At 32.3% G+C, this 16,129-nt stretch overlaps 2 protein-coding genes across 6 annotated transcripts in view; one reads left to right on the top strand and one right to left on the bottom strand.

Annotated features, from left to right (window-relative positions):
* The window catches only part of LOC108912452 (paxillin), a 65,515-nt gene that overhangs the window by 40,269 nt on the left and 9,117 nt on the right, over positions 1 to 16,129 (bottom strand). For 2 of the 5 annotated variants that reach the window (XM_018717681.2, XM_018717680.2), the window contains exon 2: positions 2,821 to 2,942. In XM_018717681.2, the coding sequence (XP_018573197.1) occupies positions 2,821 to 2,942 (122 nt within the window). Of the gene's footprint in view, positions 1 to 2,820; positions 2,943 to 8,630; positions 8,779 to 9,392; positions 10,847 to 16,129 lie in introns of those variants that run through there. The other 3 variants (XM_018717683.1, XM_018717682.2, XM_018717679.1) reach the window with 2 other exon arrangements.
* Positions 1,041 to 16,129, top strand: part of LOC108912455 — a 50,500-nt gene continuing 35,411 nt past the window's right edge. The window contains exon 1 of the mRNA XM_018717686.2: positions 1,041 to 1,103. Within this exon, the coding sequence (XP_018573202.1) occupies positions 1,101 to 1,103 (3 nt within the window). The 5' untranslated portion in view covers positions 1,041 to 1,100. The remainder of the gene's footprint in view (positions 1,104 to 16,129) is intronic.

Raw genomic sequence — 16,129 nt, 5'->3', positions numbered from 1 at the left:
AGGTGATAAAAATTCTATCCCCAGGAATTTGTGATTTATCACCATTAAGCATTCATAGTATCAAAGAATGTATATATATATAATCCTCGTGTCTGTATAATCTATACTTTACGCCAGTCCTCAGTCAAAACCTAAAAAGCTACAAGTAGGTACCTCCACATTACCAAATTGGTAAAGGAGCGACGATTTCTAATGTCCCATAAACAAACAAAAAAAAAGGAATGTATACAAATGTAAATATATTTATTTTTCTTTATGAATTACTTTGGTTTACTTCTCCCATTTGGAGACCACAATAAAGCATCGATATCACCAAAATTTTTGGTCGATATAGAAATGGAAAAAAATGACATTATGCTTGCTACCAAATATAAATATAGGATTGGTGTACTTACATAAAAGAATTTAAAACGTTATTATACTTTGTTTGAAAAGCAACACTCTTATTCCGCCCTTAATAATTACTAAAAGTATCCTATAAATTAAGGTTATTGCGAAAACCTACAGCAAGTATTCCGTGACTTGAAATCCTTGGCCGGGGGTTGAACAAAAAATTACTGTCACTTATTGTTATAACATACCTCAAACTAACTCGTATCAAAAATTCAGGCAAGTTGACCAAAATTTCGATTTAAAGGCTTATTTAATTGGACTAATAGATTAATATTATCATCTTCATTTCTTCTGATGGTTGACCAAGTATAACCGTAAATCAATGACCGTCTTTAATAATAAAGTTAAAAGTAATTTGTAAAAGATAAACTCAATTTTCTGAGTTGATTTAAGTGTTTTTAAAAGACTAATATACTTAATGTTTTTATTTCAGTGTTTCGTGCGTCATCCACAATGGTTTAGTGATGAAAGACGGTTAGTGATAGTGACCATAAGTGACTGATCGGAATTTATCCATGTTGGTTGCCGTGATCAACTTAATGACTAAATTTGTTGATATCCGTTGATTGGTGAGTTGAGCTAGGGACGAGCATCTTTAGAAATATTCGGTAATTTCACTCATCAATTTCGCGTTTCGCGAGTGAATGTGCCAGGCCAGGATATGGTCGAGATTCTTCGAGGGAGTTAGACACGTTGGTTGAAGTTCAATGGTAAGCTTTCTTTTTGTAATATATTATGAATTTATGGAGTGTTAAATTTCGAAATCTTTGTAATTCCATTGTTTGTGCTTAATTCCTAGAAAACGACTTCACTTTATAAGCATATTTCAATTCATTATGAATAGGTACTTTCGTTTTTCTCTTATTTGTATGAATAATTTTGTATGTAACTGCAAATAGGTACTAAAAGCTAAATCCAGCTTTAAACTTTCAGGTATTACATAAGCTAACATTTTCGTTAACGATGGTCAACTTTTTTTTATGCAAGATTGTCATTCAATTTTTGCATATAAGTAACTCATTTTCCGAATTTTGTTTTGGCCTAAATATCAAATTAGAAAAAATAATATTAATTAATAATAATAATAATATGTAATAATAATAATAATCTTTATTTTCTATAGATTTACCTACTGTAAATATGAGAAATTGTCAAGCGTAAATGTAAATACAGATAGTACTTAGATAGATAGATAGAAACAAGTAATTGAATACAACTGTTAGTAAAAATAAATAAATAATAGTATATAGTTAGGTATATATGAGAAATAATTTAAAAAATCGACAATACATGTAAAACAAATTTAAAAAGGTCCCTAACGCCAGTCCAAGAAATCGCTAGTGAGGTATTCCTCTACATTATAAAATGAATAATACTTTAATAACTTCTTTACTTCGAATTTAAAAGGTTACAAAGAAATTGTCATGAAATACTTCATTCCACTTCTCTTTACTTAAAAGATAGGTATCTGAAGTGATGTATGTTTTCCTTGGAGAAAACTCTACTATAATATTTTAAAAGAATATTTTGTCTCAGTGTGATTTAAATAAAATAATAGATTTTCCTTTCCTGTTAAGTATATCATACATTGCATATTGAAGTCGACATATCTCGAAAACAAGTAAATATAGGAAAAAACTTTATATTACCAAAATTACTCAGAATTTAACAATATTTCAGAAGGACTGTATTTCCACGTTCCAGGGAACAAAAAATTTTTTAGTATCGCCACGCCATCTATACAAAAAAATTTGAACGAACAATTCTAACTACAATTTGAAGCTATTCGAGGAACCTAACAACCCCAATTTCCGAAACTTAAATAAATTTCTTCATTTCGGAGATATTGGCAGCGGGAGTGTTAAATGGAACACCCTGTATACAACTAATAGTAATTTTTTGCATACCTAACTTATGGTCTCCCATTTTGAGAATAGGCACGCTGTGTACTGCTGCTTTACAATATTATTAAGAACATATTACTCCATGGCATTTGCTGGGCTATTTTTTTTTTTTTTTGTGGTAACGTCTTAGCTATATGTAGGTAGCTATTTTTTTTCTCTATCTGCCATATCGGGGAAGTCATGGATCTGTGTTCATTTGGAGAGAAACATCTGCATAACGTTTGACAGGCTATTTCAAATACATAGGGAGGTGTGGACAGAAAAATCAGTTGCTAGTCATCCGAGGCTAACACATTGTTTATAACCATTTTTGGCCCAAATGAACTTCCCTTTCATTGCAAATATGTAAAAAATTTACAGGACATCTATTTAAAACGTGTGTTAAATATATGCTACACAATAAATTCATAACTCGAAGTATAACAGAGATAATAACTTTCATGTGACCGCTCTGAAATTCGTAAGAATAAAACAACTGAGACTATATTTTGAAGATATGTATATTAATGAAGTAAGTTCCTACCTTTACGGATGTAACCTCCACTTCAGGCGACTGCCTAATGCCTCTGCAAGTGTTTAGGGAACCATATCCCGTAGTGCCGGAAGATCCAGTCACTGTATTCTGGAGATCGGCTAATAAAGCATCTGAAAAAAATTAAATGAGCGGTAAAAGTATGAAAATTTTATATAATTTTTTTATGTTGCTAAGTAGTTATACTGAAATCATTATCATGATATTGTACCGGGTGATTGTTGCGCCTTAGGGAAAATGTTTTTCTTGAAAACAACTGAAGTTAATTAAATTCTGAAAACGGTATCATGTTTCAGTAATTGTAACAGCCCAAGCTTACAGTAGAATCACTTCATTTACACGGCTAAATTTTAAGTAGGAGGGGGGAGGGGTCAGTTTTTTAGGAGTAATAATAGTAAGTGTTCCCCAGAATACTAATCTAAAATTATTCTGCCGATTTTTTTTGGTCAAAGTGCCGAACATTAAAAATTTATTGTAATTTAAAAAATATACTTATATAGGTACTCTTTCCACGATTTATTAAATATTGGTATGTGGCATGTGTATAGACATACGTTATTAAATTGTAAGTCAAACTAGTTTGTGTTTTAAAATAATTATAAAAAATGTTTCATAAAATATTTATAATAGGAAACGAAGAAAAACGTGTTTATAAACTTTTCAATATTTATGTTGATCATTGACATAAATTATTTGTTTCTATAAAGCCGTACTAGGCTTCCCCAAATATCACAACCACATTTACTTTTTTTTTAATGAGTAGGTATCTATAATTTTTTTCAATAAAAAATGTAATTTTGCACAAAAGTAATTAAAACATGGCAGTTAATATAAACATTGAAAGTACCTTGTTCCCCATTACAATAGACCTTTTTAGTAGTGAAGTCACAAACGCCAAATAACAGGCAACTCCATAGTATACATACATTGTCATGAAGAATTTCTCAGTATTCTTACCAGATCGATTTTCGACCTTATGTAGGTACTTTGGACATAAGTGCCAAAAAATGTCTTCTTTGTCATAACCTTAAATATCGCGATATTCTAGCAATATTAGAAATATTTAAGAAGTTTCAAATCCCAAGTGACAAACTAAAAGAATTACTTATAGAATTAATATTTTTAAATTTAGAACAATATTGACTTTTTTAGTAATTAATAAATTAAAATTCAATCAATGTTACTGAACATGCGCTTTAAAGATAATTTTGAAGTAGCCTCGCAACAGGATATCATTCAAGGAAAGTTTGGTTGTGGTTAAGAGTACGTCTATAAAAAACCACTCGAAGAAAAAAAAACACTCGATAAACAGACTGACACAGCAGAAAGCCGAGAAAACTATACAAAATACTTGGTAGACCTACTATAAAATGCAAAGAAGGCTCGTTGCAGTTGATCATTTTTATAGATATCTACAAGGTGTAACTAAAATAAGTATTCAAAATTTCTGAGCTTGTAAAACAAGTCGAAAAATGACGAAAACTTTAGTACAATTTTTGTCAGTGGCGGCTCCTATGGGAGCTACGCTCTCCTAAAGGGGTAACCTCGGAAACAGTTTTTAATGCGTAACATCCAAACGGCTCGACATTAAGTCACGAAATTTTGGTGAGATATTAACCTTGACGTGCTTAATAAGTCTCATAAAATACATTTCAAAATTTGCTACAGGGGCGTGAGAAAATGCAGGACCCAGGGACAAATTTAATCATATCTTTTTTGTAGTCAATTTTTTCTAGTTCCTGACTCGAAAATATTGAAATTTGAAGTATTTAACATAAAAAAGGTCCTCTTGTTAAATTTCACTAGGATGTGCCGTTTTCCAGTAAAATCGATTTCAATCATTCCCAACGTGCTCCAAATTCAACTTTCATTACATAGCAAAATAAATTAATTGCAGTGTGCCATGGGGAAAACAACTAGTCTGACAGTTAACAGAAATGTCAAATATTTTTAACACTCTTAATAGTAACAAATAAAAATATGGTGATATAAATAAAAGCTAAAAAATAGATACATATGAGATTATTTATTAAACTATTGTAAGCGGCTGAAACTTTTACGTAACATTTTAACAGATTTAAACCATTTAGTTTAGTTTAACAAATTAACCAAATATCTTAATTTCTTTAGCAGAAAATGTGCCCTAGTCAAGAAGACAGACTAGATTCAACTTTCAAAATGTCCGCCGTTTGCCCTAATGCACGCACGTAACCTGTTTTCCAAAGAAAATAGGTTCCGGTATAGTTTGTGCTCCACATTGAGTTCATTAAATGCATTTTCTATACGCTGACGCAACTGTTCCTCATTGTCAACAGCTTGGAAATACACTTTTTGTTTCATTTGACCCCACACGTTAAAATCCATTGGGTTGAGGTCTGGTGACCGTGGAGGCCAATTTATGGCAGCATCATTTCCTCGGCCAATCCAGCGATTTGGGAAGTGCTCGTTTAACCACTGTCGACATTGACGGTTGAAGTGAGGAGGGGCGCCGTCATGCATGTACCATAAGGAACCTCGTCTTACCAAAGGAATATCCTCTAAAAATTCATACAATCTAGTAGACAAAAATTGATGGTACATTGCTCCGGTTAAATTTCCAGGCATGATGTGATATCCAAATAGATTATTTCCTAATGTGGCAGCCCAAACATTTATTTTAAATGAATGCTGATAATGGGTTACCTTCCGAGCATTAGGATTTTCTTCGGCCCACATATGTTCATTGCGCATATTAAAAACACCGCTTCTGGTAAAGGTAGCTTCATCGGTAAAAATAATATTCGATAGAAACATCGGATCTTCGGCTTGCCTGTCTAAAACCAACTGACAAAACTGTCTGCGCATGGGCCTGTCCTGTGGTAAAATGTCTTGGGCCTGTCTATAATGATAGGGATACAATTGTTGTTCTCTCATTATCCTCCATACTGTCATATGAGACATGTTATTTTGAACTGATAGTCGTCTTGTACTAAGTGTGGCGTTAGCTTCAACTAAATTTAAAATATTTTCCTCATTCAGGACATTTCTAATTATTCTACGCCTGCCTCTCTCAAAATTGTTCCTTTTTAACGTACCCCGTTCTCGCAAACGCCTTTCTGTGCAAAGAAATGTTTTGTAATTGGGCACATTTCTGTTGGGGAACTTTTCACCGTATCGTTGTGCGGCTGCTCTTGCGCTTCCATGACATTCACCTAACGTCAAAAGCATATCTACATACTCAGAAAATGTATACTGTTGCATTTTTAAATTATTTGATATTTTTATTTACTATAAAACGGCACTGCGAATACTCAAATGACACAAATTTGAAACTAAAAATACTTGACATTTCTGTTAACTGTCAGACTAGTTGTTTTCCCCATGGCACACTGCAATTAATTTATTTTGCTATGTAATGAAAGTTGAATTTGGAGCACGTTGGGAATGATTGAAATCGATTTTACTGGAAAACGGCACATCCTAGTGAAATTTAACAAGAGGACCTTTTTTATGTTAAATACTTCAAATTTCAATATTTTCGAGTCAGGAACTAGAAAAAATTGACTACAAAAAAGATATGATTAAATTTGTCCCTGGGTCCTGCATTTTCTCACGCCCCTGTAGCAAATTTTGAAATGTATTTTATGAGACTTATTAAGCACGTCAAGGTTAATATCTCACCAAAATTTCGTGACTTAATGTCGAGCCGTTTGGATGTTACGCATTAAAAACTGTTTCCGAGGTTACCCCTTTAGGAGAGCGTAGCTCCCTTAGGAGCCGCCACTGACAAAAATTGTACTAAAGTTTTCGTCATTTTTCGACTTGTTTTACAAGCTCAGAAAGTTTGAATACTTATTTCAGTTACACCTTGTATGTAAATAGTATACAAGGGTCAGATTCAATCTGTACAATTTCAACTGACATTTTGTTGCGGGTTGCCGAAATATGTGACGTCACACTAAAAGAGTGATCTACTAGCGTTTAATTTATACAGGGTGTTTGTAAATAAGTGTGAAATATTTTAGGGGGTGGTTGCCGCAGTGTTATTTTGTGAAATAAAGTTCATATAAGCGTAGGTCGAAATATGCTTCGTTTCTGAGATACAGAGCGTTTATATTTTAAATTTTTTATTTATTTTTATTAATTCAGAGTTTTAAAGATACTGACTGGAAAGAAAATGTTGAAGACCTGAGGAATCGAAATCGAATTATAGCCGGCTGTGAGACAATAAGAAATACAATAGGAATATTTCAGCGAATACGACAGTCAATGAGGCGAAGAGTTGAATCTTGTACATTTGTGAGGGAGGTCATTTTCAACATCTCTTGTAGGTTTGCGACTATTAGAAAAATATGTTTATTACTGTTATTTTGTGTTATTGTTTTGGTTTAATGTTACTATATTAGATAATGAAACTTTTTGAAATATTCACCCACATTCATATCAACTTTTTATTTTCAATGTTGAAGTGCATTTTTACTTTGAACATAATAACGCTTTATTAGAAGAGGCTTTTAAAATAGAAGATTAACAAAAGCTACAATAAAATATGTTTTATTTTTTTCCTCAAAAACGGTGTACCTATCCTACGAAACATTTTGAAGATAGCGGATTTCTAAAAATATATCAAAACGGGAAAAAGTCGGTGGCGTAACATTTTTTTTATTAAAAAAGGTTGTGGCATTCTCGCACGAACGCCACTAGTGCAAGTAGAAATATTCGGATCACCCCAGAAAACGCACATATATTCATCCAAAGCGTTTTTCAAATTTCGAGTCAATATCTTTAAAACTCTTTGAAATAACTAAAAATAAATAAAAAATTAAAATTTAAACACTAGGTATGTATCTAGGAAACTAAGCATATTTCGACCTATGTTTATATGAACTTTTCTTCACAAAACAACTTCGGCAACCACACCCTAAAATATTTCGCACTTATTTACAAACACACTGTATATTTCATATGTAGGTTTCGGTAGGTTTTGACTAAAACTCTATACATGTGGTATGAGAAATAAAGAGTAATAAGAATCTGCCCTGAATCATAATTTTTCAATAAAAAAGATGTACTTGTTAGAAATGTCTAGAATTAATAGTTTTCGAGAAATTTGATTTAAAAAGTCTAGTACAAAAATCATGTTGAAATTTAGTCCTGCTTTTAATAAATACAGAATTATTGTTTGATGGCAATTTTAATCTCATTACATATTTGGTCAGACAAAAGTTGAATATAAAAATAAAATAATATGGTGCCGGATGTTTAGGTTGTATGTACAAAAGTAGGCGAGTACAACAGCGATGGTATGATGGTAAATAAAACAAACAGCTTAATTATGTAACCCATTCTAAAAATGTAGTACCTAGGTCAAGTGTGGCTGATTGTAATTCGCGTTACACATTATTATAAACTAAACCTACACGTACATCGATGATCTCATCAGAAGTTGATATGGACACGATTGTGTGCGCACGTGTACGTGTATACAAATTACAAATACTCCGTAGGTATTATAAGACAGATTTCATTTTTATTCATATATTTTATGTTTTACTATAAACTCGTCTCTTTTTACGCAACAGAACAAAACTCGTAAGCATTGGATAGCTTTTAAACTTCGATGTTCGTAACGATTTCAATCAGAATTTAATTTTTTCAGTATTTTCAGTGTTTTCAAAATTCCCAGCTTCACAACGGCTTTGAAAACTAAAACGTAATGCATTAGGTAATAATAATATATGCCCCACAGTCATTTCGTAATCACCGATCGATCTATGACGGTTACAATCTACCAGGGACAATTTTTGAAAATACATACTTACTAAGAAATTGTTCCCACTCTGCGACATTCCTAAATTTCAGTGAGCTCCGGATCTCTTTGATTCCAGTCGAAAAACAAGGTTCAAAAGTAACACTTTTTGGGGACGGTGGACGCATGCGTAACTTAACACTCATGTTTCAAAATCAATCTTTCACAACCTATATCGACTTATATGACCGGTGCTAATACGACACGGATCGCCTTAATTTATCCAAAGAAATACGAACGAACTTAATTTAAACCTTTAAACGGCATCACGGCATCTATGTTACATAAAGACAACACATTATTAGAAGTTGAATGAAAGATTCAGATTATGATGACTAACTGTTGCACCCGTATTTTCGCAAGCCCTGCTTCCGACACGTGCTAAAAATAGTTTTTTAGAAACGTCTTCCACTCTACCTTGGCCTTACTTACGTAAGTGCTCGGTAGATGATATTTTTTGTTTGAGATGCTCGATCGTAACAGCGACCATATTTGGATAAAGTCTGGTGTCCACTTGCTTCATTCAGATTTGTCAGGTACAGAAAAAAGAGATAACTCCCCAAGTTTCTTTTTGTATTTTATATTTAGGACAGTGGTTGCTGGGACTACGCCGCGTGTAGTAAATGGAAGAACCTCTGTGTAATATTTAAAATTAATCGGCAACAACTGTTAAAAACTATTTTTAAGGAAACATCACTAACACTTTTTTAAACACTATCAAAATGTAACAATTTAGACTTAGAGCGATGATCAGGTCGGAATACAATAATACTACTTAAGTATTACTGTTTTTATTCTGTAATTATAAATAAAGGTATATCCCAATGTCACAACCTACTTGATACTACCTACCTACTTAAAATATTTTAATTAATATCATTTACATTGTTTCGGAGTATTCGTTTAACGAGTTTAACATTATAATCGACAGGCTTAAATACATTTTTTAATATTTTTTCACTACGCGATACTGGCGGACAAGTATAGAAAAAGAGTTGTGATTGATGCTAGGCGGGAACGTACGTGTAAAAGAAAATAAATAAATGTTCAATTTTCATCGATTAAGTATTATGAATTTTACTAATATGTATTAAATTTCCTCATCATCAGAAACTACATCTAAATAGTTACGGATCGGTTCGTCACAGGAAAACCTTTCTCTTAAAATATGAATTAACTTTTCCTGAATGGTGTCGACATAATCAGAAGGTGTATAATCATCTTCGGTGGATCTGGAAACGGTTATTATGGCAGGAGGGAAAGGTAATATTTCTAGGAAACGTTCAAAACTCTCAAACATAACGACCAGTTCCTCGTCGTTGGAAATGTGGTGAGGTAATCCAGAATCGTCACAGGTACAGCCGGCATCGTGAATTAAATCCCAGTCGATATCCTCGTTATTATAATGTTTCATAAGAGACGACGTCAGTTCGTTGACCTGTTGTATTACCGCATCTTTTTCGTGCACGTCTGGTATTGCCTTATTCAACTTTAAATTTCTGAAAATCCCTTCCAGAGCATTTATTTGTTTTTCCCTTTTCTCGACCACTGCCGCAATTACGTCATCATTTTTATCCATTGGGGGCACGAATTTGTATAATTCTTCGAGTCGTTCGTATGCCGACGCTTTCTCGTAAATATCTCTAAAAGGATTCTTCGTACTGAAAAAATCCAGATCTATGTCCAAGATATAGGGTGAATTATATTTTTCAACGGTCCCGCGAACGTTATTGAGGTTTTCATTATAGTTAAATATTTTACCCCCCACGGTTAGCACGTCCAAGTTGGCTTCTCTTATGTTCTCCAAATCGTCCAATTTCTTATACAGACATTCCGATATGAAATAATTCTCCTTACAATGTACCCTTATGGTGCCGGACGTTTTGTCCTTCCCCAAATAAATCTTTTGATGTGAATCGTTAATTTGTTTGGCCCACGGCGGTTTAACCCACACCAGATTCGTAAAATGACCAGCGTAAACGGCGGGCATTATCCAATTTTCGATACTCAAACTGTCGAAGAGTGCGTCTTTTTCATATACTTTTTCTGCTGGCATATTTTTCGGTATAAGCATGTCGGGGTGTGAATCGAAATGGATCAATGTCGATCCTTCCAAAGGCAAATGTCTGGATCCGATATTTCTATATATAAACGGAATTACTTCGTGATGATATTCTACGATGAAAACGGGAATTTTCTTGTGCGTTTTAATATTCCCTGGTGTTGTACCTGTTGACGCAGAAAAATCACAATCACTTGCAGTTGCTCCTGTGACTACGATATGACGTTGTCGACATTGCGTGGGAACGCTTACGTTTTTAGGTATTTGGGCAGAACGTTCTCCAACAAAGAGGTAATATTATTCTATTCTAACAGTTAGAATGATTCGATAGATATGAATGTGCTGGAAACTCATTTCAAGAACCACGCACTCATCATGGGAAATGGCTTTCGTCTAATATTTTCGAAACTTTGCTATGTGGTAGTTCTGAACCGCAATAAAAAATTATATCTACTATTTTATTTGAAAAAACAGACTTCCGGTCCGAGTAGGCTACTTTCGGTCGGAATTGGAAGTTGAAAACATCTCTAATCGATCGGGCAAAGGCCATTTACTATTAACGTAACGTAATTTTACAAAAAAGAATCATCGCTGTATTCTTACTATGCAGCTTAAGAGGAAAAAATTAACTTTCAAGGGCCGTAGGTCCAAAACAAAGGTCTTCCAGACTTTGTGCCCATTGAGACTTTTGATCTACGCAATCAGAACTATCACATGGCAAAGTTTCAAAAAAATTAGTTGAAAACCACTTTCCATAAGGGTCCTCTTACCGTTGTTTCATTTTGTACATAGTTCGGCGAGAACGTTCCGTAGGATATACAGGTTTAAAAAATGTCGTCAACGTCATAACCGAAACAAGATGACATCGAAACCAAAAAAAATGTTAAAGACTTTTAAAAGAAATACCTAATTAAGAACGAATATCTCGGCAATCTTTGCAAAATAACTATTTTAACATAGTAAAAATAACGAACATCATGCATCATGACGAATATTTCCTAAATTCTTTGTGAAATAAGGACAGTCTAGATATACTGCGGGGTTTTTGGTTGAGGAAAAAACTGCTTTATTTTAATTAGCCAAAATTTAACACTTTTGAAGGATGTGGACATTTGGATAAATCCTAGATAATATATTTCTAGTCAAAATAGGAAGAATTTTATTATAAAAACGAATTGCCTCCATTTTCAGGATGACCCGAATTTCAGGTATGAAAATTCAGGACACTTTGCTACATAAACATGTTTTCGAAACTCCACATCCTTGGGATTCAGAAGCATTAAAATTAATTAAAAAAAATATATACAGGCTGTCTACTATAAAAGGGCCACTGCTATGTATCTCGCTTAATACACGATGCACGTCAAGAATATATGTTTTTTGTTGCAATTTTTGAGGCCTTGATGCTTATAAAAACAAATCTGAGATCCACGGCCAACTTTATGACAAATCGTAAAAAAACCGGAAAAGTACCGAGACTTTAGGGCCGGCTAACTTTTTTATTTTAAGAGATAGATAAAACTTATTTTAATAAAATTTCACGGTAAAATTGATATCTTTTACCTGGTGTACAACAACAAATTTTTGAAGTGTTGTATGTAATTTGCTGCGCCCTCTACTCGGACAAAAAACAAATTGTCATCGAAGCAGGCTGTGGATACAAAAAATTGCTTATCTTTTCCTCTTTCATGCGATATACTACATGTTGCCTTTATCTTTTATATTTATTACATTTTTATAATTTTGGTATCAAAAATGTAGATTAATGTATAGAGATTGTTTTAAACGGGTCAACTACAAACAATTTTATGAATAAAATGTACTTTTTTGAAGCTAAGAATCTGCAATATCTGGTACCCATCAGTTTACCATCATAGAAGTGAGGTCCTATGATTTTGGTATCAAGAATTCTAACCCCATGTAAATTACCATTAGTCCCTTTCAAGTAAATGTTCTTATTAAAAAATCCATTGTTACAAAAATTAGGCACATCAGACCAGAAAATTATTCTGCATACCACCTACAGAACCCTAATTTCCTCGGTTTATCATCCTCCCTCAAGCTCAAGAGGCGCATTTTTTTCACCTTATAACATTTGAAACCATTTTTTTGTAATATCCTTCTTGCACTATTCTTCTCTAAATTATACTTCACTCCAATCTCTCAATGTTTTGCTCATTTTTACTATTTACATAATTTAAAATTCTGTTAACAACAGTTGATTTTATTAACGAAGGTTTTCTACATTCCGCAAGTGCTTGAATAAACATATTACACTTCTCAATATGTGAAAATATCATTATTCAAAATTTTAGTTTTTCAGATCACAGTTAACTGTAACAATTCGCAAACCAACAGTTATGTATAAACTATAACAATAAACAATTTGTTAAATAATGACATTACTGGGATAACACATTTGTTTTCATAGCGTGCTACATTTAGCGTAAGCTACTTTGTCTGTGCAAGAACAATGTTGAAGGCTCAGTTTTCTCTAAAGTAAAAAACCAATATTATAATAACGTGTGTATTTTGCTTAAAATAAGTGCATTATATTTATTAAATTTTTTAGAGCTGCCACGTGTCTACAACAATGTTTACATTTTTTATACCATAATTATAAAAAATGTAATAAATATAAAAGATACAGGCAACATGTAGTACAGGGTGATTAACTATATTTTGACCCCACTTTATCTTTTTTGCTTTAAGAGTTATAAAAAAACGTGAAATACAAAAGTTGCACGATTTTTTATGAATTTTTCGAAAATGGTAGTTAAAAATTGACATGTATTGACATTATAAATGTTTCGTATATTCAATGTAGTATCGGTTTAAATACTATTGGCTCTTGTATATTGTGCCATGTTTTTATATTATTGTGTGTAGGTGTGTTTGTTGGTGTGTGTATTTGCTTTCATGTTTTTTTTATGAGTTATGTACTTGTAATATAAGCACCTATTTGACGTTCACATCAATTGTAAAATTGCTAAGTGACTATTAATAAATAATAAAAAAAAATAAAAAAAAAATAAAAAAACAATTGAAGTCCAAACAAAATGGCCGCTGATGTTAACTTTGTTAATTTAAATGGAACACCTTGTGTATTTTTACAGCTTTGGATAGAACGTTCCCTGTCGAGCTTAGTCGTATAAGGTTTGTTGGGTCCATCTCTAACAATAAGCGAGATACTATTAAAAAACGAAAAGAAGGCTTTTTTTTTAAGAAAATAATACATCTTGTAATTGTTAGACATCTTTCAGGCATTTCTGCAATTTTTCCAATTACGTAAGGATTTACGGATTTAGTTGTAATATATTTTGACATATCGGACATTGATATGGTCCAAAATACGTATACGTATTTTAACAAAATATCACTAATTAGGCCGTGAGAGGCCTAATTACTCATGGACAATGTTATATAGTAGGTAGTGACAGTGATAGGTAGTAATGTAATGATAACATTGTTATTGATTGACAGTCTGTATTATTATTTAATAAATAAGGTTACACAGAAGTAGAAAATTGAAATATTTTGAATTAAAATACATATATGTAGGTAGAGTATGAAGAAGAACAATGTAATTGGAATTTCTGTAGGGTAGTGTATTGTCTATTGTCTAAACTTTATTTCAATTTTCTACTTCTGTATAACCCATTTTAATTAAATAATAATACAAACTGCCAAACAATAACAATGTTGTCATGACATTACCTGTCACTGTCACGGCCTACCATATAACATTGTCCATGAATTAGGTCTCTCACGCTCTAATTAGTGAGATTTAGTTAAAATACATCATACGCATTTTGAACCATATCTATGTCCGATATGGCAAAATATTACTAAATCTGTAAATCCTTTTGTAATTGGAAAAAAGGCAGAAATGCCTGAAAGATGTCTAGCAATTACAAGATATCTTATTTTCTTAATAAAAAACATATTTTCGTTTTTTAATAGTATCTCGCTTATTGTTAGAGATGGGCCCAACAAACCCTATATGACTATGCTCGATATAGGAAACGTTCTATCCAAATATGTGAAAATATATAGGGTGTTCCATTTAAATTAACAAAGTTAACATCCGCGGCCATTTTGTTTGGACTTCATTTGTTTTTCAATTAGCATTTTCGAAAAATTCATAAAAGATCGTGCAACTTTTGTATATCACATTTTTTTTATAACTTAAAACAAAAAAGTTAAAGTGGGGTCAAAATCTAGTGAATCGCCCTGTACAAGTAATTTTTTGTAGCCACAGCCTGTTTCGATAACAATTTTTTTATTGCCCTCGTAGAGGGCGCAGCAAATTACATACGATATTTTAAAAATCTGTTTACAATAGGTGAAAGATATCAATTTTGCCATGAAATTTTATTAAAATAAGTTATCTCTGTCTCTTAAAATAAAAAAAAGTTAGACGGCCCTAAACTTTCGGTACTTTTCCGTCTTTGTTATGATTTCTCATAAAGTTGGCCATGGATCTCAAATTTGTTTTTACGAGCATAAAGGCCTCAAAAAATGCAACGAAAAACATATAAAGATTTTTGACGTGCGTCGTATATTAAGCGAGATTCATAGGAGTGGCTCTCTTATAGTAGACAGCCTGTATATCTTCTGAACAAATGAAAATGTAGAAACGAAATGTGTGCACAATACATGAATAAAATGATTAAACGTGAACAAATTAAGTCTCACAGTGGCTATGAGGTATTATGACACGCCAATGGAAAAAATATGTTTTTGTAAATGAATGATTTATTTAAATGATTTTATAAAATACTTTCAAAGTGACTTCTCTGTACCTGAATATACCTTCAAGTCTTCTCACGTATTTTCTTACTCCTTTAAACATATATATTTTTTTAAGCTTGAACGTCCTATCTCTTAAAAAACAGATATATAATTTGAATGATGAAAATACTGCTTCATTTTTGACACGCTGTTGTCCAACAACTTGTATAATTTTAAATTTATCTAAACGTATCGGTAAAGGTTACGCAAAAAAGTGAAGAGATCATTTTTATCCAAAACAAAATTTGCATTTCAAAAATTATTATTTTTTTTATTTCAGTGGTGTCATAATTAGACCAAGCAAATTAAATTTTAACTCGAAAAAAGTCCTATCCGTTAGATTATTGTAAAATTGTCTAAAGGAACATAATACAAGACATCTCTCGTCTCGTGAGTCAAAAACTTTTATTAGCTAACTTTTCTATTTAAACAAATAAGTGAGGAAAACAGTTTTTTCACTTTGCAGGGAAAACCAACAATTTTAGCGAAAAGTGACTCACAGACAGCTTATAGGGAGTAAAATTATCTACAAAATGAGACTGGTTAAATTAAAATCGGTTAATAAACAAAAAAGTTATTGCAAAAAAACAAGAAAAGTGCCCATTTTTTCATTTGTTTATAACTATCGCATTTATTGTTAAAATTTTATAAAACCT

The sequence above is a fragment of the Anoplophora glabripennis genome, unplaced genomic scaffold (genome assembly GCF_000390285.2).
Source record: "Anoplophora glabripennis isolate ALB-LARVAE unplaced genomic scaffold, Agla_2.0 scaffold811, whole genome shotgun sequence".
NCBI lineage: Eukaryota > Metazoa > Arthropoda > Insecta > Coleoptera > Cerambycidae > Anoplophora > Anoplophora glabripennis.
This window is presented reverse-complemented; position numbering and strand designations above follow the sequence as displayed.